Source organism: Ptiloglossa arizonensis, chromosome 3 (genome assembly GCF_051014685.1).
Source record: "Ptiloglossa arizonensis isolate GNS036 chromosome 3, iyPtiAriz1_principal, whole genome shotgun sequence".
Classification (NCBI taxonomy): domain Eukaryota; kingdom Metazoa; phylum Arthropoda; class Insecta; order Hymenoptera; family Colletidae; genus Ptiloglossa; species Ptiloglossa arizonensis.
This window is the reverse complement of record NC_135050.1, coordinates 15,021,968-15,046,999: the sequence shown is the minus strand read 5'-3', so window position 1 is coordinate 15,046,999 and position 25,032 is coordinate 15,021,968. Positions and strand designations below refer to the sequence as shown.

The following is a 25,032-nucleotide window of genomic DNA, read 5'->3' as shown; positions in this document are numbered from 1 at the left end:
AATCGACGTACAATGAGGATGTATCTTTAATTCTCTTTCTTTTATTTTCGACGGTGATTCGTTTCCGGATTAATCGCGCGGAAAGATCCCGGAGGTTCTAGCTGAACGGGGAAATTGTAAAGAGACAACGACTACGTACTTACGCGGTGTATATAGTATACACCGTTCGCCAAGGATGCGTTTGCACGTAACGGTGGCAAACGACTATCTCGTGTGTAGGTACGTTCTGAAAAGTAAGAAGCAGGAATGTCCACGCATACAGCGCAACACCGTGAAATACGGATTCGTGTAACACACGGTGAAGGTGGTTTCAAGTGCAGCGGTATATGAAAAGTTCCAGTTACGTAAACGTTGCGATTTTACGGTATTACCACAGATCGGGTGGTGGTTCTTACCCAGAATTGCTCGAATTGTTTCTCAGTTCTTAACTTTGAATTTTGTTTCTCGTAACTCGGTTTCTTGCACCACGGAACACGTGTTCCGTATTTTACACAAAGGCATATTATGCGTCTCTCGGTATTGCTATAAGTCCAAACATGTTTTCCATTTTTCATCATTGTACACCCATCCTTGGGCAAATAGGGAACTATCAGGTTGTTCGGAAAGTCGTTTCGTTTTTTTTGGTGAAAATGAGACACGATTTTTTTAGAGCGTATAAACATTTTATTAAATTATATATTCTCCATTTTGGAAAACGAAATCATTTTTCGAACAACTCAATATTAATCTCGTTTTGTTAGACCTTGTAAAACTTATTCGAACAATTCATCGAATAATCAGACGATCCGTAAACGCTATGACATTCCGATCTTCGACCGTGTTTGTTACAACTTTCCAACCGCGTACCCTTCCAGCTCTTCGATTAAGTTGATGATTCATCGTGGTATTCTTCGTTAACGTGTTTCCTATCCGATGAATCCCTTTCTTCTCAATTTCGGTCTCTTCGTCCAGTCTAACCCAGACCTATATAAAGACACATTTCTTGGCAGTAAATCCCTCGTGCAAGGACATATAGTACGTTCACTACACGTACTGGTGACTCTTCCTTGATCCCACGTAGTCTGTGCACCTTTACTTCTGTTTTCCTCCAGTACATATTTGCTGCCATATCATTACCGCGCTGTAATCTTGCTATTTTTGGTCCTTTTTGTGCTCGTTTCTTTTCAGATACTCCGGTAGCTTCGTTGGGTACACATTATCCGTGTATTTTTACTTTCGTTTAACTATAAGTTTACTTATAATTTTTCCGTTTCGAAGAATAAATCATATATTAAAGAACAAAAAAGGAAGAAAACCGACATACAGATATTATACTTCTGTTTTTGCTTTTATACTTGTGTGTGTATAAATAATTGGGTAAATGTGTACAATTATTCGATCCTAAGGACATTCGTGATCACAGTTTATTTTACCTTGATCGATCACCGTATGTTATATTCTTGTATTGCCCTTAAATGTGTACGTTCTCCAAGGTTTTCTATTAGTTGTTCCCTCGACCGAACCGATCTTAATATTGTGCTCCAGTATTGGTAATTTTGAACAAATTTCTCTCTACTCGTAGCTATTCTTCGTTGCTTTTATTTTCATTTGTTCGTTTCTATTGTGCATTCTTTAGGAGTGGACGAGTGTTTTCCTTAACGATTGGCTCGAGAAAAGTTTTCCGTAGTTACCAAAGGTCTTAATATTAGAGGCATATTGAAGCCATTAATAAGTTACAATATTGCGGCGGTCGTTTACGGAATTGCGATGGTGCGCTCGTAGCTCGCGTTAATTACGTTTCTTCTCACGAGACTATACAGTTAATAAATACAGGATGTATTTACATCTGCAATGAAGTTCGGTCTGCGTATCGTTTTCAAATTTTTTACTTACTATCAAGAAATAGGCTGTTTGTTATAAACCATGTTATAAAAGTCCACCACTGAACACGAATATTCGTATTTCTTTATTGGGTTGTTCGGAAAGTCATTTCGTTTTTTTTTTTTTGGTGAAAATGTAACACGATTTTTTTAGAGTGTATAAACATTTCATTGAATTATATATTTTCCATTTTGGAAAACGAAATGACTTCCCGAACAACATAATACAATAACAGGATTATGTTTCATTCTATTATTTTTTTCAATTCGCTCGACTTTGAACACAGGTACAATCCTCTACTAATTATTTAAACGATACATACAATGCTCCAAAAGATTTCTCTCGTGAACGCATAAGAATGTTTATCGCAGAGGAATCTTCTACGACAGTGTAGAATCGAAATTCATCGATAATGAAAAATTCTTAGTATCGATTTTAATTTCGTCGAGTATACCGGAGCGTGAGCCACGACGGTGCGGAAAATTGGATTGTCAATTACCCTAATATTAATCGCGATTGGGTCCGCTATTAAGAGAGGGTCCGCAGATTATTTCAGTAATAATTATTCTCTTGTCGACGAGTGGACGTGTTCGTCGCTCTTTGGGGCCACTTGAAAACGGATAAGAGCTCTTCGCCGAGCTCTCGAAGCGGTTCTTCTTTCTTCCTATTTTGCGCATCCGTAGATAATTAAACTCAACCACTGCACTCGCGTCGTTGTAAAAACGCCACTCCGTGCAGATGACAAAGTCTAAAGATTGCTTCTACGTTTGCACGCTCGGGCGATGCACCTGCCGTATCTTCATCTATTCGTACCGGTTGGAGCTCGATTCGGAAACACACGATAACCTCCTGGCCTTTTGCTCTTCGTTCTACGGCAATTTTCCCGCGATAATTACGATTACAAATATAATTTCATCTTCTAACTTTGAAATAAGATTCACGAGCGTATGGTAACGCGGTGACCTGGCAATTATTGCCACTTTAATCCCTTGTCTTCGTAATTATCAACTAGACTCGTAGTGGGTACTGTAAGTCACGTACAATACGACAAATACGATTTGTAACGAAAACACTTTGTACATTTATTCGTGTTTGTAAGATTTTCAATCTCGACGTAATGTTCTACGGATAATTGAACAATTTCTATTTATCGTTTGTAATATATTGTATTCTGTAGTTCTCTCGAAGTAGAAATACACACTTTTTCACCGTATACGAGGAGATTTTTACATCACGAATTCGCGCGTGCTTGTATCAGTTTGGTCCGATACGAAGAAAAGATTTTTACACATTTTGTTTTGATATATTGTTTATTGTACAGTGACGAATACTGAATCACGTGTAAGCAAGATACCATTGGTAACGTACGTTATCGTGACGACGGACGCACTCGTTCTGTCGAATTGCATCAACACTGCACCTACATCGTATAATAACTCAATAGTATCGTCAATCGGTAATTTTATTTTTAAAAATGACGCGGTGCTTTATTGCGAAAATTGATGGGCGATTTAAGAATTGTTGCAGACAAAGAGCAATATTATCGTTAATGCACATTGTGTACAACCCCGAAACGCGTTGCTCGCGTGTTTGGTCTGTGAACAATATGATCAATCGGTACTGTTGAATAGTAATTTTATAAAAATATTATTTCAACAAGTCGACGAATCTAGTCATAAACAATGTTTGAAAAACATGTATTTCTTTACTTGTTTCGTCTCGATTATGTGTCATATATTTTTTATATTTACTTTTATTTACTTGTATTTATAAAATTATCAAATATCCACATCTAATGTTCCACACATTCCAACTGGGACCTGTACTCTATTGTTTTGCAGAATTACGTTAAAATTGGAAGGAGGGCAGACTGAATAATTCTCTCGTCGGAAAATGATACAATATTTGTCAAAGTTGACAAATCTGTGCAAAGTAAACATTTGTACAAATATTGTCGTGTCGAATATACAGGAATTTTTTCAAATCTTGACGTTTGGCTCGTTCACGGGAATAATAGTTGGACGAATAACTGTTTCGTGGAGTGTATTATTTTATGCAATAAATTTTCAAATGAATTTTGAACCCGACTCTTTATTTTGTTCTATTCTTATCGTTCAGAAAACAAAGTCCCTTGGCGCGTTGTAATACTTCTTTTGAACGAGAAGTATAAAGCGGGCACAATGCGGATATATGTAAATCGAGTCTAATTGTAACATTAGTACATATATGCATATACATATGCTTGTAACGTAAGTCACGACTTTATTAGGGCGTACATAATAGTACGTACTCGCAACACACGGGAAACGTTGACAATTAGAGAACACAGGTCAAACCCTTAGCGACGAGCAAGTTAATGGATCAGAGTTCCAATTTAATTTTATAATTCAGAAATTAAAAGAAAAATTAGCTGCGCGTTTTTCTAATATAATTAAACGTACGATGATTCTTTTATAATTCGTGATAAAAGAAATGTTATTGCGGTGGTGATAAAAGAAATGTTATTACGATTCTGTTCGACGAACTGCTCAAACCTTGTTACATTTTTAATTATCTGTAGTTATGCGTGGATAACACGTCAGGAGAATGAGTTTAAAATTTTCAGAGTATAATACTACAAATGACCATTCGTGCAGTTTCGTTGTGCAATTTCTGTGCAACACCCAATTAAATTTTAATTGTAGGTTCGTATGGAAGTGGAATTTATATTTATAAAATTCGATTTAAGGAATCTGCTGCGAGGTGTGTATTGTATTTGTAATAATTTAGAATTCGATAATTTCTAATCAGAAATATTTATTATCGACTCTACAGGTGGACGTTATTAGTTCGGGTATCTTGAAAACTGATTCTATCGAAAAGAAAGATTCGTAGAGAACAATTTTATCTCACATTTTTTATGTATTTTTGCACGTGGGACCACTTTCTCCTTGCGGTCGCGCCACTCGTCGCGGGACACCCTATACAAGTATTTCTAGCGATGGGATTGAGCATCTTTCGAGTTCGAATCTTGATCGCACAGATTCGAAGCCGTGCAAGTTACTTCGAAAAAGAAAAATTATATTTTGAAGTATATTTGTGCCCAAATGAGATACAGATCTAGATTCGAATCCTCTACGAAGAATTCGGAAAACAAGAACAGTATCAAACTTCTCGCAAGTGACTTTTTATTATGTGTCCCTAAATCCACGAAGAGATGAGTAAACTTTGAAACAATTATCAAAATATTGTACAAGTCACGTGTTGGCCGACTCGAGCAAATATCATCCATAATTCAACTACTTGCGAGAGGTTTGGTTATTCTAAACTTCGAAGTTCCTATAAATACATTATCAAATTCCACAGGTACTCGTTCTAAAGTAACTTATTATAGTGTATTCCTAACTTTAGGAAGAGATGAACCAACTTTTAAACAATTATCAAAATATTCTACGTGTTGCACGACTGGAGCAAATATCATTCATAATTCGAACCATTTGCAAGATATTTGATTATTCTAAACTTCGAAGTACCTACAAATACATTTTGAAATACCATAGGTACTCGTTCCGTACTCTCGAAACCTGATATCGACTACTTTGCAAGTGCAACGAATTGAGCGAACGTTATCGAGAGATAATGTTCTCGAGCTTGTCTCGACTCTGCGAACCGAATCTTGGGCACTGGGATTGACTCTGATCCTCGAAACGCATAGCTCACCCGAAACCATCCCCCGTAGACGCATATCGAAGAGAGGCTTGCGCGTAAGCAACCGGTAGGTTTCTCGACGAAGGGTTAAATCGTTCCTAATGATACGAGGGTTTACGCTCGGAACGAAAGGCAGTGTTTTTTTCGGCGTCGAACCGAAAGTGGTTAAAATTGAGCACGGTCCGAGTCCGTTCCACGGACGAAACTGCGTGGTACAGTTCCCACGTACCTTTTGCGCTCCCTCCGTCCTCCGCAACATGGCCACCATTGGGAATCGTGCAAGCACACCATCATCGTCGTCCATCGGCCCCGCACGAACGAGCCTCCGAAGCGGAGAGAAAGAAAGGTTCCGGCGTGGACGCAGAATCCGAAGGGTACCAGACGGAGAGACCGAGAGAAAGGGTGAGAGAGATAAAAAGGTTCTCTCCCACACGGTGGCGCTAAAATAAAATGACCGGCGAGAGGAATGCCGAAGCTCTCTCCTCTGTGCCGTGGAATGGCCTCAAGTGCCGTGGGATGAGATAGAGCGGGAGCGAGAAAGATGGAGAACCCGCTGAAATCGTACATAGGTAAAAGAAGTCTGAAGGAGAAGAGGAAGGAAAGAGAGTTAGGGTAGAGGAGGAGGACGCGAGGTACTCGGAGGACCGACGGGATCGAGTTGGATCAGGATAGCAAATACTGCGACGTTGCTCCTATCCTACGTTCTTTCTTCGGCCATTTGGACGTGTCCATTCGTTTCTCTTGCTTTCCCTCTGGTCCTTTACCCAACCGTTTCTGATTTTTCTACCGCGGTTCCTCACCACCGTCTATTATGTACACCTTTTCCCATCGATTTCCTCTTTCGTGCGGCGTTCCGTGCCCACGGGTTCCGGCCCGTGGAAGAAGACGAAGGGAATGTTACATGGCCCCCTCTGTGCGCCGGCAATTTGTTCTAAGTCAGCGTTCCGAAGGCGGTAAGACGCTCTCTGTTTACACCGTGCGGGCCAAGTTCATTAGTCTTCGATGGCTGGTGTAATACGGTGATATTTGTTTTCACTGGGAGAGCTAACCGACGTGGAATTTCGTAGGTAGCCGCACCCGTGGCCTTTGAACGTTCGGTTGTTTGATGTTTGGATAGTATTTTACTGGATTTGCCTGCCGCGCGTCCACCATCGCTCGGAACATCCATGTACGAGTCCTCTGTATCGGAAAACCAGTTGGAATCCAGACGAGCGCGCGTCCAACAATCTTGTTAGCCATGGCCCCGAAAGTTGGTTGTTCGATCGCGTTTCCTTTATCCTCCATATGCATACACCGTAACGCGTATATTCGGCTAACCGTCTGGTAACGGATTTGTAGTTTTACGGTACGTACGAATTTATCGGCTGCGTGCACCCAACGTGCTCGGATATTAGCGTTGTTTATGGCAAAATGCGAGAGTGTTGTATTCGTTTCGTTTGGAACAGTTTGATCGGTTTCGGCGAAAAGGTCGTCAATCGCTTCTGATTGTTTGCAGTGTTTTTTTTTTTGTCTTTTTTTGGATAGGTTGTGGATATTGTCCATCGTTGCACTTTTTGTTTCTGCTTTTGATTTTCACTCGATCGTCGATAATTTCAAAATAATACATATCTTCGATACGTAGATACTTCGAGAAGTTTGGAGTAACTTACTGGTTTCCATCTTTGGACCGTTTACGGAACGTTTATCGATCAAAATTTCTCTTCGTTACGATTGTGTAATTTGTTTCTTATCGCCGGTAATTACACGAACCAGCAGTACAGCATAAACTGTACTGTAAGTACTGTATCAAATAATTGTATTAAGCGATACAATTGGCTTCTTGCTTGATTCGTACAATGGTCGTCTGCGATACTTGAAATCGAATCGAATGTTCTAAAATGATCGAAGGCAACACTTTGGACCTTTCATAATTTGCAGTAACGACAAACGTGGACGTTTGTTGTCAATGTTTGACATTTTTCCGAAACGAGATTCGCTTTCGAGGTTCGAGTTAGTCCACTTCTTAACGATAACAAGTCCGTACCCACAAATCAACCGTGATCGTTATAAGGTGTCCACCTTCCAACGGAATATTTCTATTTGGACAGTATTTTGGTATCGCGTCGTATTTTTTAAATAACTCGATCCATCACGAATGATAGACTTTTTGTACCGTTTTATTTATCGGTGCGATCTAAGAATGCAATTTTACAAAAATATTAATCGATAGGTGGAGGAAGATTTCCCAGATCGAGACGATCAAAATTGACTCAGTATGTGTATCGTTAAACGAAAGAAAAATTTTTTTTAACGAAAAATAATAGATTTTGCCTGTAACCCCAAAGATAGGGTTCTTTTCTTTTTTTCTGCAAAAGTCAATGACGGTGAAAATAAAGATAAAAATGGTCTCGTGTCGAATAACTACTGTTACCATAATTTTAATACCTTTGTAACGTAATAGACTGACAGTAACACATTTTGGTAGCAATAAATTTCGATTACATCGGTAAATGTTCTCGTTATCGTTACCGCCTCGCCTTTACGATCTACGCGCTGTTGCACTAACTATAAAATCTTCTCACCCTTGTAATTTCCAGCTAGTTCGAGGAACTTGTTACTGTTACTGCGATACTTTTACGATCGATGTACCTTAGGGTAACTACGAAATTTTCCTGCGTGTAAAATCGTCATACCGCGCAACGATTTCGAATCTTTTGTTCTCCAATAAGGGCACGCGAGTATCGATAATTGTCTCCGTGTATCGGTAACTTCTAAACTCGTAGAAATTAACAATTGTTCCGTAGCGTAGGTTACAGGGTACAAATTATCGATAATTGTCTCTACGTAACCTAACATTGAAATTGATATACAAAACTGTCAGAGATAAAAAGAAAAAGAATATTCGTGGCTCGTGTACTGAATTTTCTCGATTGTTTGTTTACGAACAATATTTCATAAATGCAGGTGATGCATTGAACGCTAGAACTACCGACAGATTTCGGAATATGAAGCTATACCTCGTATGTATTTTAAAAAAAAAAGAAAACCAATCGATTAGGAGAAAGAGAAATTGTTAAAATAGACCACAAGTGTAAAATAGAAAAAGTCTTCGAGAAACGTACTATAGAATTTAAAGCAAATTTCATTCTGAGAGCAGTTGGAACCAGTCATTTTGACCGGTTGGTAGATCAAACGTTAATCTCAAAGGATTGTCAGTGTGGACGCATAGAACAGGACATTGACCGTGCATTGCGACAATACTTGTTTGAAAAACAAAGAACCATCCTCGTTAGAAAATTACGTAAAACGAACTACTCCTCCACGGTCGTGCGTCGCACTTAGTAAATCCACAGCACGGACTAGTAACGTCGTCTCTGCTCGTACCTGGAACCAGTAAAGTCTAAAACATCGCTCGATAACCTCGCGTCGTGATCACTCGGGTGAGATCGAAATTGGTTTAAAAAACGAAGAGAAACGTAACACGAAGGGTGATATTTTTGTTTACAGAAACCGTGACGATGCTGGCGAGGCAGTCGGAGAACAAAACCTTAACCCTCTTCGATCAAGTGTATCGCACGATGGCGGTTTTGAGCAAACCGTCGATAAAAGCATTGTACCAGGCGATGGTTGATTACGTGTCACCGAGCAACACACCGGACACATTGCAGCAGCCTCTTACGCGCGACATGCTTCAAGAACGCTTCATCGAGTTCTTCACGAAGCTGTTTCCGATCGCGTATCACAATGCGGTGAACCCGCACCAATACGATCAGGATTTCACGGAAAAATTCAAGACCTGCCTGTACGAGACGATGGACGAAATTCAACCGTTCGGGGACATACCTCAGCAGGTCTCGAAGTCGGTCAGCAAAAGCCTCGAGGCGACGCGGGTACTCGTGCAGGCATTGACTCTTGGCAAGACGGTCCTCGATAGAACAGACAGCGTGCTGTTTTCCGGTACCAGTCCTCAGCAGGAATCCTGCTACGGCGCGCTGCTCAGGATGACCTATTGTCCAAGGTGCAAGGGCATCGGTCCCGCTGTCAGCCCCTGCAGCGGATTCTGCACTAATGTCATGAGGTGAGCACAATGCTATCCAATTCTCATAATTACCGTGACCACCTCGCGGACCGATCTGTTTATAGCCTTTGGTCATTTTCGAGAGTATTATTGGGCGTTGGATGGGCTTTAGGTTCTCTGGGAATTCGATGCTTGTGATCTTCCGCCGAGGAGTTCGCGATCTGGACGAACAAACAAACCGTGGGATGGTAATTGTTTGGGTAATAGTGTTTGTGAAAAATTGCCGCGATACGATAATACGTGCAAGGTTTCGAGCAATTTTAACGGATATTATTGTAGTTCGATGGTGTAGGGTTCGAGATGAAGATACTCGAGACGTTTTTAGTTTCGGTATTGTTTCGGTCCGATTTGTGTTAACGAGTGAGAAGAAATTTGAATCTGAAGATCAGGGAAGAGATATGAAAGTTCCTGTTAGAGAAAAAGAAATGAATATTTCGGGAAAATATAGTAGTCGATGTGAACGTTATTTTATCAATTTTTAGATGCCACGATGTTGGAAAGAATGGGAAATTTGAGATAGAAATGATATTTAACAAGAAATTCGATACTGCGTTACGAGATTCGAAACCGGGATCTTCCCGCGTGGTATAGAAATATATTTTAATAATACTATTGACTTTGGACTGTCGTTCTGTACGGACTTTACGTTTCTTTTATCACAGGTTTTCGTTTTTTCGCGAGAAATCAACTGGACCCAAAAATCTTCAAACTTTAATGTTCGAAGCTATCGTTTGCGAAATATCCTGGACAGATGCGGTTCATATTTTGCAGTTTGTTTGTATTTAAATGTAATGCAATTGTGAGCTTTGTGCCTATTCAAGGGGAAGTTTTATCCGGGCTATTTATCCTCGAATAGTAATTACTAAAATTTCTTTTATTCGTCGTGTAATCGGGTTTAATTTTGCCGTTACGGTGAAATTTATTCCGAGTTTACTCGTGAAATAAAATATCGTTCACTTTTATCTGCTTGCATAAAATAAACGTACGTCTGTAATTCGTTGCATGAAATAATCGTACATGTTACGTTTCGAGGATTGTAGAATTTCGTTGTCTCTCAAACTTTACGGCACCTTAAAGACTAGACTTTAAAATTCTAATTGAAGTTGTCTCATTTACTTCTTTTCTGTTGCATATAAAGTGCATAGTTTTATCAAATTTGTTGAAATAGTAGAGTTTTGTGTCATCAATCTTCGCAAACTAATTCGAAACGGCACTCAATAATAAATTAAAATAATACATTAAATTATATATATGTGTGTGTGTGTATCTCACCTATCTCGCAGAGTACAAATTAAAAAAGTAAGTGCTACTCTTCATACAGCATCCATTTGTTTCGTCCTTAACGAGTCGCTCTATATTCTACGTTAACTTCTGCTGCTTTTGCTTTTTTTTTTTTATTGTCTTTGATCATTCGTTCTATCGCGTACGTACTGGTATTTACAAAAATACGTCTGAATAGCTTAAACTCCGGGCCATGTTAAAATTTTTCCATTTTTACATTCATGCCAAGATCGTGGCAAAATCATAAATAATATACCGTTAATGTAACGTTCAATGTAACTCGGTTACGTACTCCAAATTTTTATTCACAAATATTGATCTTCGGATTGGAAAATCTTAGAACGGCGAAGAAAAACTGTTTCGAAGTATTTGGCAGAAATTTGAAATAAATTTTTACGCGTGGAAGCTCGGAGCAAACGAACTTGTTGAAATTCGTACGATAGAAATTGTAAATGACCACAAGCGGTTTGATCGATCAGTTTCCGGATTCCTGAGGTTAGGGTGATTCTTTTGCGGTTAATTTATCGTGTACGTATACAAGCTCGATGAAACCACCGAAATCGCTCACTCGGTATCTAAATATACCCGGGTTACGTGGGTGTGAACCGAAATGCATTTTGGGTGGAAACCACCTCCTGTTGCGGATGATTTCATTGCACTTTTTTTGGAATTCCAGGAATCGTTCCGTGTATCGCGTAGTGTTCTTTCCATTATCGTTCTCGCATTCGTGTCATTTCCGTGACTCGTGTAAAAAATATTTTAAACGTCGTACCAGAACGTAAAATGAATTTACATTTGGTAAACAAATTTAGTTCAACTGTGTGTACAATGTTAATTACGATTGTATCGTTTACAATGTTCCAGAAATCTTTCAAAAATTCTCATTGTCGTTCTTCAAAATTAACGTTTATTCTCTTTGTATTATATTGAAAAAGAAATATTTCATTTAACGAGAATAGTAACTTTTTCACGAAAGAAACTGTTTTGTTTAAAGTTACGAGGTGTTTTGTAAACAGGACACCGAGATCTACGGGTATTTATAATTGTACAGAACTAGCTGTTGTACTACTCGTTCGTTTCGAGTATGTAAACAATAATGGCTACAGAACAACGAATTGAAGTGAACAAAACTTCTGCAAACAATTTCTTGCTGAAAGTTCATTTTTATTCCCATTCGCGAGACCAAAGGAAAAAAGAGACGTAGAAGTGTTGCATTAAAGAAAAGTAAAAATTACTTGTGGTCTGGGTACCAAAGTGGGATAAAGAAAGTTCGTCGAATGAATTCAGGGTTACCTGATGTCTATAGGTACCTACATCGTGTCTCTACATTTTTCAAATGTAAGAACTTCGTCGAAGAACTGTGAAAGAGTCGATATCAGCGCTAAGGAAGCTTTTACATGCCACGTGATAAAGTCAGTAGCACGGTTGAAATTAATTTTGAACTTTTAAACGTATATGCGACATGGCAAGTGATTTTAACATCTTCCAAGATCTTTGGTTCCATCAAACATTTAATATACTCTCTTCTAATTCGAAAAAATATTTCAGTTGAAAATGATCTTTCACTTAATTTATACATTTCTCAAAAAGAGTGATTTTAACATCTTCCAAGATCTGTAGCTGTATCAAAAATTTGCACCGGATTTTAACACACTTTCTTCAAATTCGGTCAAATAGTTTTTTTTTTAAATATTATTTATCAAATATATTTCAGAGGAAATTGTCTTTCGCTTAATTTACACATTGCTTACGGTGCACGAGCGTGCACCGAGTTGCATCAATGCATTAAATAAAGTTCGTACTCGCTTCTAGGGAATGTCACGTGCTCCCCACCAATCAAGGCCCGCCTTTCTCCTCGCCAGACGTCTTGGTTGGTGCGGAGGCGGTGACTTTCCCTTTTAGCAGAAGCGAATTAATGCGATCGAGTGTACATCGATCGGTTAGAAATTGCACTTAAATGTTCGTTTCCTTCGCTCGAAATATACAGAGGATGATCGCGACGTTCTGGCACGGTTTATCTAATGGCCAATTACGAGGATGTATCATTTGAATACGGTAATACTCCGTAACGTGTTTGCAGAAGTTGTTGCAGACACGTGTAATTTTCTTACCCGAAACTGTCGATAATCATCGGCTGCCTCGTAAAATCTACATTGTTGCACATCTTCGACCACGTCGTTCAAAATTTCACACACAATCGTCGTACCGTGTTGCACACAATACGCAGTATAGGCCTTGATCTTGAATATCGTTCCACAAAATTTAACATTACGTATAGTAAATTACGATCAGCTATCCGTGCGAATGACACTTGTAATTCGTTACAGCTCGCGAAAGAATTACGAAAATCGCCCGGTGGTCTACGACAAGTCGAATCAATTTTCTCTTTCGTATTTTCCACACCTACATCGTACCACGTACGTTTACCAATTAATTTACGAATGCTGGTGCAATAAAAATAAACGCAACTCGTGTTCCCAGTCACTGAGCATTTATCCTTAAATCCTTCAGTGGTAGATTCTCGGTAATTATTTACTCCGCAAAAACAAATATAAATTCCTTCGATGTTATTCGGTAAATTCGTCAAGATCGTGGCCAAGTCGAGGATACAATATTTATCGACTTGGTGGCACCGCTTCTTACCCGTTTATAGAATAAATAATTTTCTTAGGGAAGAAGACCCGCGACATTTTCACGATAAATGCCCAACGCCTAAAAGCCGGCGGTAGTTGCGTTTAATTCGTTGAAATGTTTGCTCGTTCAGACGCAGGAGTTACCGTTTCAACGAAACCCTTGGTGGACGCTTTTAAAACGTTCTATTTGATCTCATTGGTTGTCCACGGGCCGAGCGAAACATATTACCGATACCTCGCGGGGGCTTATTAAATCAGGGTGTTTGCTTACCGTAGCGCTAGAGATAAGCATCGGCGAAAAGAAGTCGGGTGGTCGGGGTAGGAGGTGGCTCGCTCGATGTGGATGGAACGAGACGCGAAGCTGAAAATAATCTCATTGCAGAGGTTGCTTGACGGAGCCAGCATCCGAACTGGACCTCGCGTGGTCCGGCTACGTGGAAACGGTCGAGAGGCTCGTCGTGGCGGTCGACGGTCGTAACGATCCGTTGGGCCTGAATGCCGAGAAGGCTGTCAGACAATTGGACACCCGCATTTCGGATGCCATTATGTACGCGATGGAGAACGGGCCGGCGCTCGAGGAGAAGGTGAGTATCCGCCAAAAGGATTCTAACACACGTGGAACGAACCACTACCGTCTACGCGGGACGAATCTTCTATCTAAGCTGTCGGTGTTGCGTCACTTTTACACTTAACAGCTTCTGGTGGCTGCTTCCCGCGGACCTCTTTGCGACGAAAGACTTTCTTCTTCTTCTTCTTCTTATTCTTCTTCTTCTTCTTTTTTTTGTTTTTCATAATCGGTGCACAGCAATTGAGCCGTTCACCGAATGCGATCGCGCGTATTTCATTTAACAGTCTTTGGTAGCTTCTACGCGCGAACGTTTTTGCAACGAAACTCTTTTTTCTTTTTCTTTTTTTTTTTTACATTCGATGCACCGAAATTGAACGTTCACCGAATGCGGTCACCTGTATCACACTTAACGGTCTTTGGTAGCTTCTACGCGCGAACGTTCTCGCAACGAAACTCTTTTATCTTTTCCCTTTTTTTTCATAACCGGTGCACCGAAATTGCACGTTCACCGAATGCAATCGCGCCTCGCGGTTACCCACCAGGCCGGTAATTTGACCAGTTCGGAATTTTTTTTATCGAAGTTATTCAATTATCAACGAACCTTTTGCCTAATAATATTCGGTGACAATTATCGAAACGGAAGACCAATTGTATTCGTAAATTAATTTATCTCTTTTCTTTGTAATTTCGAAGACACGAAGTCTGGTAGAAGTAGGGTATAGAATTGATAATTTGAACGTTAACGGGATCCTCTAGTAGCTTCATCGTGGGAACGTCTTCGCAACGAAACTCTTTATTTCTTTCTCTTTCTTCATCTTTCTCTCTTTGTTTTTCATAATCGATACACCGCAATTAAGCGTTCACCCAATGCGATCGCGCGTAGTTGATAATCGGTGCAACAATCGTGGCAGGATCGATAGAACGTTCACCTCGCACGGACTATTTTTACGTATCGCTGAAAGAAAAATTCTCCCTCGATTTTCGCATGTTTTTAATCGTTCGCCGCGATCGAAGCTGACCGGTTAATTCCGGTAATTTTCCTCTTTCAAGAGAAGAAAAGATAACGCAAGCTATCATTAAATGTATCCAGTATGTTATTCCATTCGAGAGACGTACATTCGTACGAAGGGTCTCTCGGTTTCGCGGAAATTGATATCACCGGTTTTATAATAAACGTGGCTAAGGATAACTTGGCAGTTTACGTTAATTATTAATGCATTTCGCCAACAGACATTTCAAGTATGTATCGAAAGCAGAGATTTTTAAATCAGTATCAAAATTACGGTACGAAATTATTTTGGTACACCGACGACAGAATTGTTTACGCGATCGTTAAATTCGGAGTAATAATAATGCGGGGACGGAATTGTGGGAATTATTTATTTCCCGTCGTTAACGACGGTTAGTATTCTGATTCGATTCGACTTGTTTTGTTTGCAGAATGTACTCGCAATGTTCACCTTCTGTCCCTAAACGCGAGTATAGTTTATCAGAGAACGATCGTTTGACCGCAAGAGCAATTTGTTTGCCTACGCGTCGATCGTTTACCTCTTTCTGTTTCTCGAAGTTGTACATGTCGTTTGATAAACGATACCAACCGAACGTTCTCGTAAAAAATGTCTCGGTGTTGTTAAATTCAACGATCTCATCGTGCAATTTAATCGTTCACCACGCCCAATCTATCGATTTCGAAACGTGTCGTTCGGCTGCCTCGTCACTGTTAACACATATAATAGGGCTTAGCACCATCGTGTTAGATGATAATGACAAACCACGACAGCCATGAATTTGATTCGTGAGCGATTCAGCATCTTTTCCTTTCCCGTAACTTTTCATTGCTTCGAGGTAGCTTCGAAATATACGGCACGTTGAATTCGTCGCTTTGCGTTTCGTTTCGAAAATGATAAAACGACGCGACTTGGAAATATTAAAGAGGAAATTTTCACGAAAAATTGGGAGGACAATTTTGATCAGTTTTCTTTTCGGCAAAATTTGATATACAATGTACAATTTATATTTACAATATATATCATATATAATTTATATCTATAATGTATAATACATAATTTATATTTATAATATACGATATATAAATTCTATTTATAATATATATAATATATAATTCATATCTATAATGTATAATAGTATTTGGTAATAATACAATTTGAAAATGATTTCAAACGGTATATATCCAAAAATGAGTGTAAATTGGTTAGATAGTAAGTACGAGAAAAGAATGAAAAATGAGAGAAATTTGAAATACCAGCTAGTTCGAAGGCTGGCTGGGGAATTTGACAATTTCAAATATACTCGCAGTAAAGATAGGAATCCTTTTACCGGCTGTGCGTCACAGTGTCCAAATAAACCTAAACGCATTTATAAAGTTTATCATTTGAACGTCCCTGTGTCACGTGAATCTGGAAGCGGGGCATGCTGGTTTGGCTAACCGAAGTCAACTGACTTCTGCCAGGAACGGTCCCTTTTATATGGTTTTTGCTAGAATCTGCACCCAATTGGTGTTTTCCTGCGCCGTGTACGCGGTTTTATTGTCCTTCGTACCTGCCTGGTGAAACCCGGACAATGTTATTTCTTTCTGTTACGATCCGAGACGAAATCATGGCACAATTTCCGACGATGAGTTCTTTTCAAATGGAACAATTTGTCCCGCGTGTTATGAAAATTCAACAGAATTTTACACAATGTAACAAACGTACCGTAATAGAAAAATTATTACATCTACGAATGCATCGATCGATCGATCTCTTCGACGACCATTTTGGTGTACTCTTGAAGAACGAAGTAGGTCGTATCGAGGAAATATAAAATAATTGTAAAAAATTTATAAACGTCGCTTGTCATATACACGTGAAATTATTTTCTGTTCGTTCGTTGAACAGGTGCACGTACTAGTATCTATATCCGACTGGTTAAAAACTTGATATCTCGTTCGTCATGGTAGCCAATTCCTGTTCGTATCGTTACGCAACTATCGCTTGGTGACAATATAAGAATAGTTCTATCGTGTTCGTAAGCAAAGCGTATAGAATTGATTACAGAAATACAGTCCTTCTGGTCACGAATTGTGTCTCTGAAATATATTACGTGCAATATCGAGTTTCCAGAACAGATTTCTCGAAAATGGAACTCTGTGGAAACAAATTTTATTTCACGTTTCTGATTCACTTTTCAACGCTGGGGTTATTTCACTTTGCGTAAGGTAACAATTTTTAACGTTAAAATACTCGACAGACTACCAATGATGAGTTACTTACGGTTAAGAGTGAGAATAACAGCGCAGGGAAGATATCCAGAGATAAAGTGTGTATTGGACGAATTCCGACGAAGAAATAATACGGTGACAGTTATAAAAAATTTGTGACTTATTTTTGGACCGTGTGTAATATTATAGCGTACACGATACGGACGCTTTTAAAAATTTAAGCGGCGATTTCGAGTATCAAAGAAGCACCACGCTCGGGAAGATCGTAAAAATTTGACGACGCCCTTCGTAGTATAGTGGAAGAAGAACTAGTTTTATTATCGAAGAAGATTGGAGTTTTGCATCGTCCGATAAATAATTTTCGATCAAATTAATGACCACTGCGCGAGACTAGCGGTCAGGATTTTTCATTTTCTGGACGTGACGTTTGAAATAAAAAAGTTAATTAGCGTCTACTATCGGTCATTTTTTTTCTCAAGTTTCAAATTTGTATTTCAACGTAATCCTAAAGTAATTTCTTCTATTTCTCTATACGCTTACTTAATAGTAATTTTACCAATCGAACTGTCCCTTAAATTTCAATTTTCAGGACGTAACGTTTGAAATAAAAAAGTTAATTAACGTCTACTATCGATAATTTTTTTCTCAACTTCGAAATATGTATTTCAACGTAATCCTAAAGTAATTTCTTCTATTCCTCTATACGCTTACTTAATAATAATTTTACCAATGGAACCGTCCCTCAAATTTCAATTTTTAGGACGTAACGTTTGAAATAAAAAAGTTAATTAACGTCTACTACCGATAATTTTTTTCTCAAGTTCCAAATATGTATCTCAACGTAATCCTAAAGTAATTTCTTCTATTCCTCCATACGCTTACTTAATAGTAATTTTACCAATCGAACCGTCCCTTAAATTTCAATTTTTCTATTTCAAGCATCACGAGTTACTTTAATTTCCCTGTGAAAATGACATTGATCCTACATTGTGCAATTTTAAAAATTCTACCGCAATAGTATTCACCTAAACAAAAATGTCGTCAAAAGTACAATAAAAATGATATAAAATCGTTCTCACATCTCACACTGTATGAACAATTTTCAATCAAAAAATATCATCCATCCTTCATCCCCAAACCCTATATATTTATACAAATATGCATCGTCACTCCACGTAGAGTCAGTACGAATCTTCCCTTAGTTCACCTCTTTGAACATTCGTTTGGAATAAAGTTAAAGAAAAAAAATATCACGAAGAAGCTCTTATACAAAAAATTTCGACGAAACTCTTTCATTTCCACTTCACGTCATCGTCACTCCGCGTAGAGTCAGTACGAATCTTCCCTTAGTTCACCTCGTTGAACATTCGTTTGGAATAAAGTTAACGAAAAAAAAAAAATATGTCACGAAGAAGCTTACACGAAGAGCTTCGACGAAACTGTTTCATTTCCACGGTCTGTGATCGTGAAGTTACGGTGGCTCGCGACAGACACACCCGGTACGTAGAAAGACGGCGATATCTCGAAAAATTTTTCGGCGTTCCTTGGTAAAATAAACGGCACCGCTTATGGCGACCATTCCACGCGATTTCTCGAGCACCGTTGGAGAATTCTTTCGATCCTTTTGATCCTTTTGTCAGTCTCGATTCGCATCGCGGCGTCTACCTGCGGACTTCTGCGTGCTATATTTTTGTTTTCATTGTTATTGATATTAGCGCCGGCAGCAAGGAACGCTCGGAACTCGCCGGAACGAGCATTATGCGCCGGGGTGCATTGTACGTATTTCCATAAATTTGCTTTTTATTTAGGAGGGAAACGGACAGAGCCAATTTGCGGCCGCGATATATCAAATCCCTCGCGGATTAGAGGTTGTTAATATAAATGATCGCGAGAAGTTTGTGGAAACTACTCCTCCGCATAATCTTGAATTTAGGAACGTGCACGAGATAGGCGTGAACGTTCCCAGGGCGGTCCGAACTTTTCGAAAGATGCCTTCCAAACGAACATAATTGTCGACTTACGCGGCCCACGGTATAATTTAGACGAATTTCCGCGGTAATGGTACACCGTTTCCACCGTGACCGCTTGTATTCGAAACTGTATCAAGGTTGATCGAATATCGGGAAGAATACACGGTAACGAGGACGATTGAAAAGTGGTAATTATTTTTTTTTTAGCGAAAAAAGTATCGATTCTTGTACGGGTCGATACGTTTCGTGTGGATCGCACTGTGAAAATTTGATTCGAGTAAGAAACGATGAATCGAACGGTGAGTAGACCGATGTTTATTTTATCGAATGGTTAAATTTCGAGACCAATTTCTGGCTCGTTCGACGAGTAATAACCTGTATCGTTTTATAATTTCATTTCTGATTGTAATTCAATCGGTAATGTGTATCCATTGGGTAGCTTTTATTTGAGATTTCTTTTATGTAGATAAAAGTAACAGAAGACCGACATTCTTTAGGGTTGTCTCATCTCTATGATGGAATGCGTGTTTCTTTATTTTCTACCGGTCGGCAAGTTTACGTATTTGAGTATTAATTATCGATTCTATCCTCATCTATTCATAAGAGATGGAACTTCCGGGAAGTACTGAAAATTTTATCGCGGAGGTGTCGATCGAATATCGACAACTTTCTAATTGATATCTCTGGCAATTAACAATGGATAAATTGAATTTCTATTTAAAAATTTCCCGACGAAATGTATTCGGTAGCTGTGTGGAATTTTATGCCTGGAATAAATTCCAAACTGTCGGTGTCCAAATTGAATCGATTAGAGCAATGATCAATATCATACTCGCTCTGTTAGTTTCTTCGTTTGTAAAAATACAACAATCGTCTTTACCGAACACTTCATTCATTTAAATACCGTCTATTAGTATCGAAAAGATTGTATTTTTACATACATTATTAGATTTTCTCTATTCTTATTATTTAGAAATCTTTTCAAAGAGTCTAATAATTTTAAACAACAAAATATGTATTATACAATTATTTCCTTCTATTTACTATCGATTGGTTCGAAGAAAGACACATCGATAGAAAGTAGAGCCGGAGTGAAAATATTACTAAATATTAAATAATAGTAAAATATGTAGATATTTGTGTATACCGGTTACACGAGAAATGGGGTACCGTGACACGGTATAAGAAATGCACGAAAAAAAGGCTGATTAGTATGTCTCACTTGGCGGAATATCACGTAAGCGAGAACAGTCCGTTGTAAATGCATGTTATGACGTATTCAACGAGTGCACGGCGTGCAACATGCAACGTTTGCGTTTGATACGCTGCTCAAACAGTTTACACGCCACGCTATATTTTCCCAAGATTTAGCGATGTCTACGGGAGCGTAGTCCCCCATGACGTCTCACTCGATGAAAGGTTTTCTATCATGAATGTCCTTTAGAAACGAAATTCACACGGAGTGTGTTTTCAAGCAGGACCAATAAAAAGAATAAGTTCCCGCGCTTCTTGAGAAGGGTGACTGTAAATATCATTTTCTTTTCTTTATCATCGTCTACTTTAAACTCACGCGAATGCCAATTGAAGAGGACCCTTTCGGGACGTCTCGTGTTCACCAAATAAGGAATTCAGAAGATCACGAAGTTTAAATTTTTTAAACGTACAACGGTATGAATAATTATATATATAGAATCGGGGACTAACTTTTCTCACGTGTTCTGTTTAAAAATGGAGTTTACACATTTTTTTTTTTAAATATTAAGAAACAGACGTTGATGCTATAATTATTCACAGGATACAGTTAAAATGGAAACATTTAAATGTGAAAAAATTCTTCAAGATGTAGTTAAAGTATTCTAGGTGGTAAAGATGATTAAAAAAAAATGTTCCCTAGGGCCTTTTAACATTGTTTTTTTTTCTTTTTTGACAAATTCAACACAATGTATTCATTCTGATCATTTAATTTCAATTATAAAATGTCTACATTTTACTAACGTACCTTAATGAGTGTTTAAAGTGATTAAATCGATCTGTACAGCTTTTTCTTTAGAAAAGGTAACAAATACGTATGTGTGTATGTTCATCGCGGCGGACAATATTTTCTAGTTTATTTACTAGCTACAAATTTAATGGACTGAAATCCGGAGAACTGGCTAACCATTTCACAATTCCCTGTTGTACAATCCAACGTCGGGAAAAATTGATATCCAATATTGCTCTTGTAGTTTTGAAGTAATCAGCCAGCCATTCGCCATGTTGGAGCTGCATACATTCTCTAATATTCGGTGAAATATTTGTCCCGATAGAAACTGATGGAAAAATATTTGTATACGAATGGCAGAAAAGCTGCTCTTTGTATAAAAGTTTGGTAAATTGTACCATGAATCAGATTTCATTCGTTATTCGTGTCATTGGTATAATTTGTTCGTTATTTCCATAAATGCAATGGCTGATAAATCGATGAAAAATCACACACCAGTGAAACGAGATTCAAATAAGATGTAATTAATATGCAATAATTCGGTCGAAATATACTATCATTAATGTAACAATTTATTTCGTTGAACGGTTATTTGGATAATTGTATACCGAAATAATAATGCACGTTTTAATGATAAAACATTTATTACAATAACGGAAAATAAAAATGATTTAGATGTGAGGCAATTAAAAACAAATTGAAATTATAAATACAAAGAAAACATCTCTTAAATAACCACAGGATAGTGTTTTGATTTATGAATCAAATGGTTTCTCTACGCAAATTATTTCTAATAAAATGAATCGTCTTTCTGTTTTCACTAAAATGCAAAAAGAATAATGATTTCGATGTTGTTTTAGAAACTCGATGCAAAGAGAATAGTGGAATTTCATTTGAATTTTAACGAATCGTAATTCAAATAAAATAACGCATTTGTAATTTACTGTACCAATGGCGCCCGATTGTTCAAATAATGTCAACGGAAGAACAAAAATGGTAACGATAGTCCAGTAAAAATAGATGCCTCCGTAATGAATAAATCAACGTACGTTGTTTTTATTTCACGTTTAAACGTGAGTTTCATATATGCGGATAAAAAGCCATCGGTGTGGACGATACGTCTTTGTACCATCACTCACCGTGATGTTGAAAAAAACCTTTAAGGATTTCGAATACGTTGTTGTCGATAAATATAAGAACGAGGGTACCATTTGCAAGTCATTATTTAATCTTTAAAAGCGAATTAAAAACATTTTGCTCGTAAATCTCGTTTAAACCTGCCGGAATTGCATATTTATAAACCGCTTCTTTTTCTCAACGAAGAAAAGATTTTCATACATATTTACGAGGACATTGTGTAAATCTTCGCGACGCAGGATTTTCGAACGATGAATATTTTTTTTTACGATAATCACCCCGTTTACGATAACACGTAGATGTTATCTATACGAGATACGCGCGGGCAATGAAGTCGAATATTCGAGATATTCGAAAAAATTCGGGCATTACGTTCGGGGAACACTTGTAATGTAGAAGAGAATGCAGCCCGCGGGGACGTGTTTGACATTTCTGAAATTCTTTAGCAATGTAGTTACGTTTGAACAGGAATGTCGTACGGTGTACGTTGAATGCGTGCGAAACACCGCATCATCGTGCGATGGCTCGTAGCTCTCATTGCGCCTCGCATTGTCAGTTGTTCCTCGCCTCGTTACTTCCTTCCTTTGATATCGTTTATCGCACAGGTTGCATATCGTCACGCGTATATCATTGAAATTATTAATACGCCGAACGCCATGGGAAACACGGCTAATTACCGATGATAACACTAGCGTTACGAAACTCGTACGAAAGTTAACTCGTACAAAAATTGATAACTCTGACAGGTGAAATTTTGCAGAAATAGTAACGATGGTTTGCGAAATATGCGAGAATAGTAAAGATGGTGCGTGAAATTCGCAAAAATTAGTAAGGATAGTAAAATTTGCAAAAATATCAACGACAGTGTGTAAAATTTGTAAAAATAGTAACGATATAGATTACAAATTTTTCAAAAATGGTAACTAGAGTTTCTATAACAACGAAAGGAATTTTCGATGTTAATTCTTGAATTTCTTTAAACCTGCTGGTCTGGTTTAACTTTTGTTAAAATTTTTAATTACACCCTTGAACATTTAACACTTTCGAATTCTTAACATCGTAGGGTCGGTATGAAACATACTGTACGTTAGAGTTTCAAATTTCGTTGAATACTTTTCAAAAAATCCATCTTCGACATCAGATCCACTCGTCTTGGAAATACACTTACTTAAGCGTTCGATCCCAATTGTTACACGTTTCTTTAAATTACACCCGTTACAAATTTTACAGTACAGTAAGTAAATGCAATAAAACCAGGTAATCTCTTCGAAAAAATCGTAACCCTCTGCTATACAGTCTATCCAAACAAACGAAGACAATTTCCGATTAAATCCCGGATTACATAAAACGAGGGAGAACCCGTTCAAGTATCGAGTATACGAACGGTGAATCGAACGATCCACGATTTTGACTTTCGGTTGTAAGAAATTTCTTCGCGGATAACGGTGGAAAATCGCTGCAAAGTCGATAAATCTAGAAACGTGATAAATCCTCAACGAAGTAGAAATATCTTCGATCTGGTTTTGCCTAGCGAAGGCAAGGGAAATACATGAACGTGAATTATGCCGATCTTATCTTCGGTTCTCCGTCTTGCATTTTCGCGATAGGACGCAGTATCGGTTGTTAGATGCGTCGATCAGCGGCCAGGTTTCACGATCGCGACCATTTTTGCCGTATGATCGACGCGTAAGTGTCGAAACGGAAAATGCATGCAAGTTCCTACGGAAAAAAGCAAGCGGCGAGAAGCAAACGGCTAGAAACGGAATGAATAGACGCTATAAATTCTGACGCGTGCTATAAATTTCACCGTGTGCGATCATCCGACTGCGCTTGCTGCATCGGTTCGCATATTGTGCGCGCGATAGGCGGATGACACCAAGGGCGTTGTAACAATGCACTTTGAACGACTCGTATCAAGAAGATGGCGGGAAGAAACTATTTTAAAAGACTGGAAAAGGAATACATAGCACGGGGTGGCCACTGAAAGACCGAAAGGTTCGAAGACTCATAACTTGTTCGTTTTCGAGCATTTTTTACTTTACGATCGTTCGAGAGAAGTTGTTTTTCACACCGCGATACCAACGATATTCCATCGATTATATTACCAAATAAAATTGTATCGAAATTAAAAGAACGTGTACTTGTAAGAGTTATTTTTTCTTTTGTGTCATTTTGTGTAATGTGCAATAAACGGTATCGTTGCGAATCTATGATAGGTAACGTTGATTCGTTATTTTAAACGTAAAAATTATTTTTGTTTCGTATCGTTCAGTCTTTCGATGATCACTTTGCGTAATGTGTTATTTTTTTCAGGATATCGACGAACAACCGATTAATGGTAAATTCTGCGAAAAAATTTCGTTTTGTAATTGTAAACGATAAATATTACTATTGCAAATATTTCGTAGCGAGATCGACAAACCGTACGAGAGACTTTACGTGCTCGATACGGAAAAACGAGTACGATAAAAAGCTTAATCATTGTATCGAAGGTTTGGGTCAGGTCTACTCGAACCTAAGCTTATGAAATTCAACTTCGTTTCTCGACACGTGCGCCGACATTTACGATCCAGCGATAAAGAAATGAGCGTGCCTCGGAGGAATGCATTTTATTGCACCAGAACGAGGTTTCCATGTT

At 38.4% G+C, this 25,032-nt stretch overlaps 1 protein-coding gene across 1 annotated transcript in view; it reads left to right on the top strand.

Annotated features, from left to right (window-relative positions):
• Dally (division abnormally delayed protein) overlaps positions 1-25,032 on the top strand; it is a 234,309-nt gene that overhangs the window by 57,940 nt on the left and 151,337 nt on the right. The window contains exons 3-4 of the mRNA XM_076307619.1: positions 9,034-9,604; positions 13,901-14,102. Coding sequence (XP_076163734.1) covers positions 9,034-9,604; positions 13,901-14,102 — 773 coding nt within the window. The remainder of the gene's footprint in view (positions 1-9,033; positions 9,605-13,900; positions 14,103-25,032) is intronic.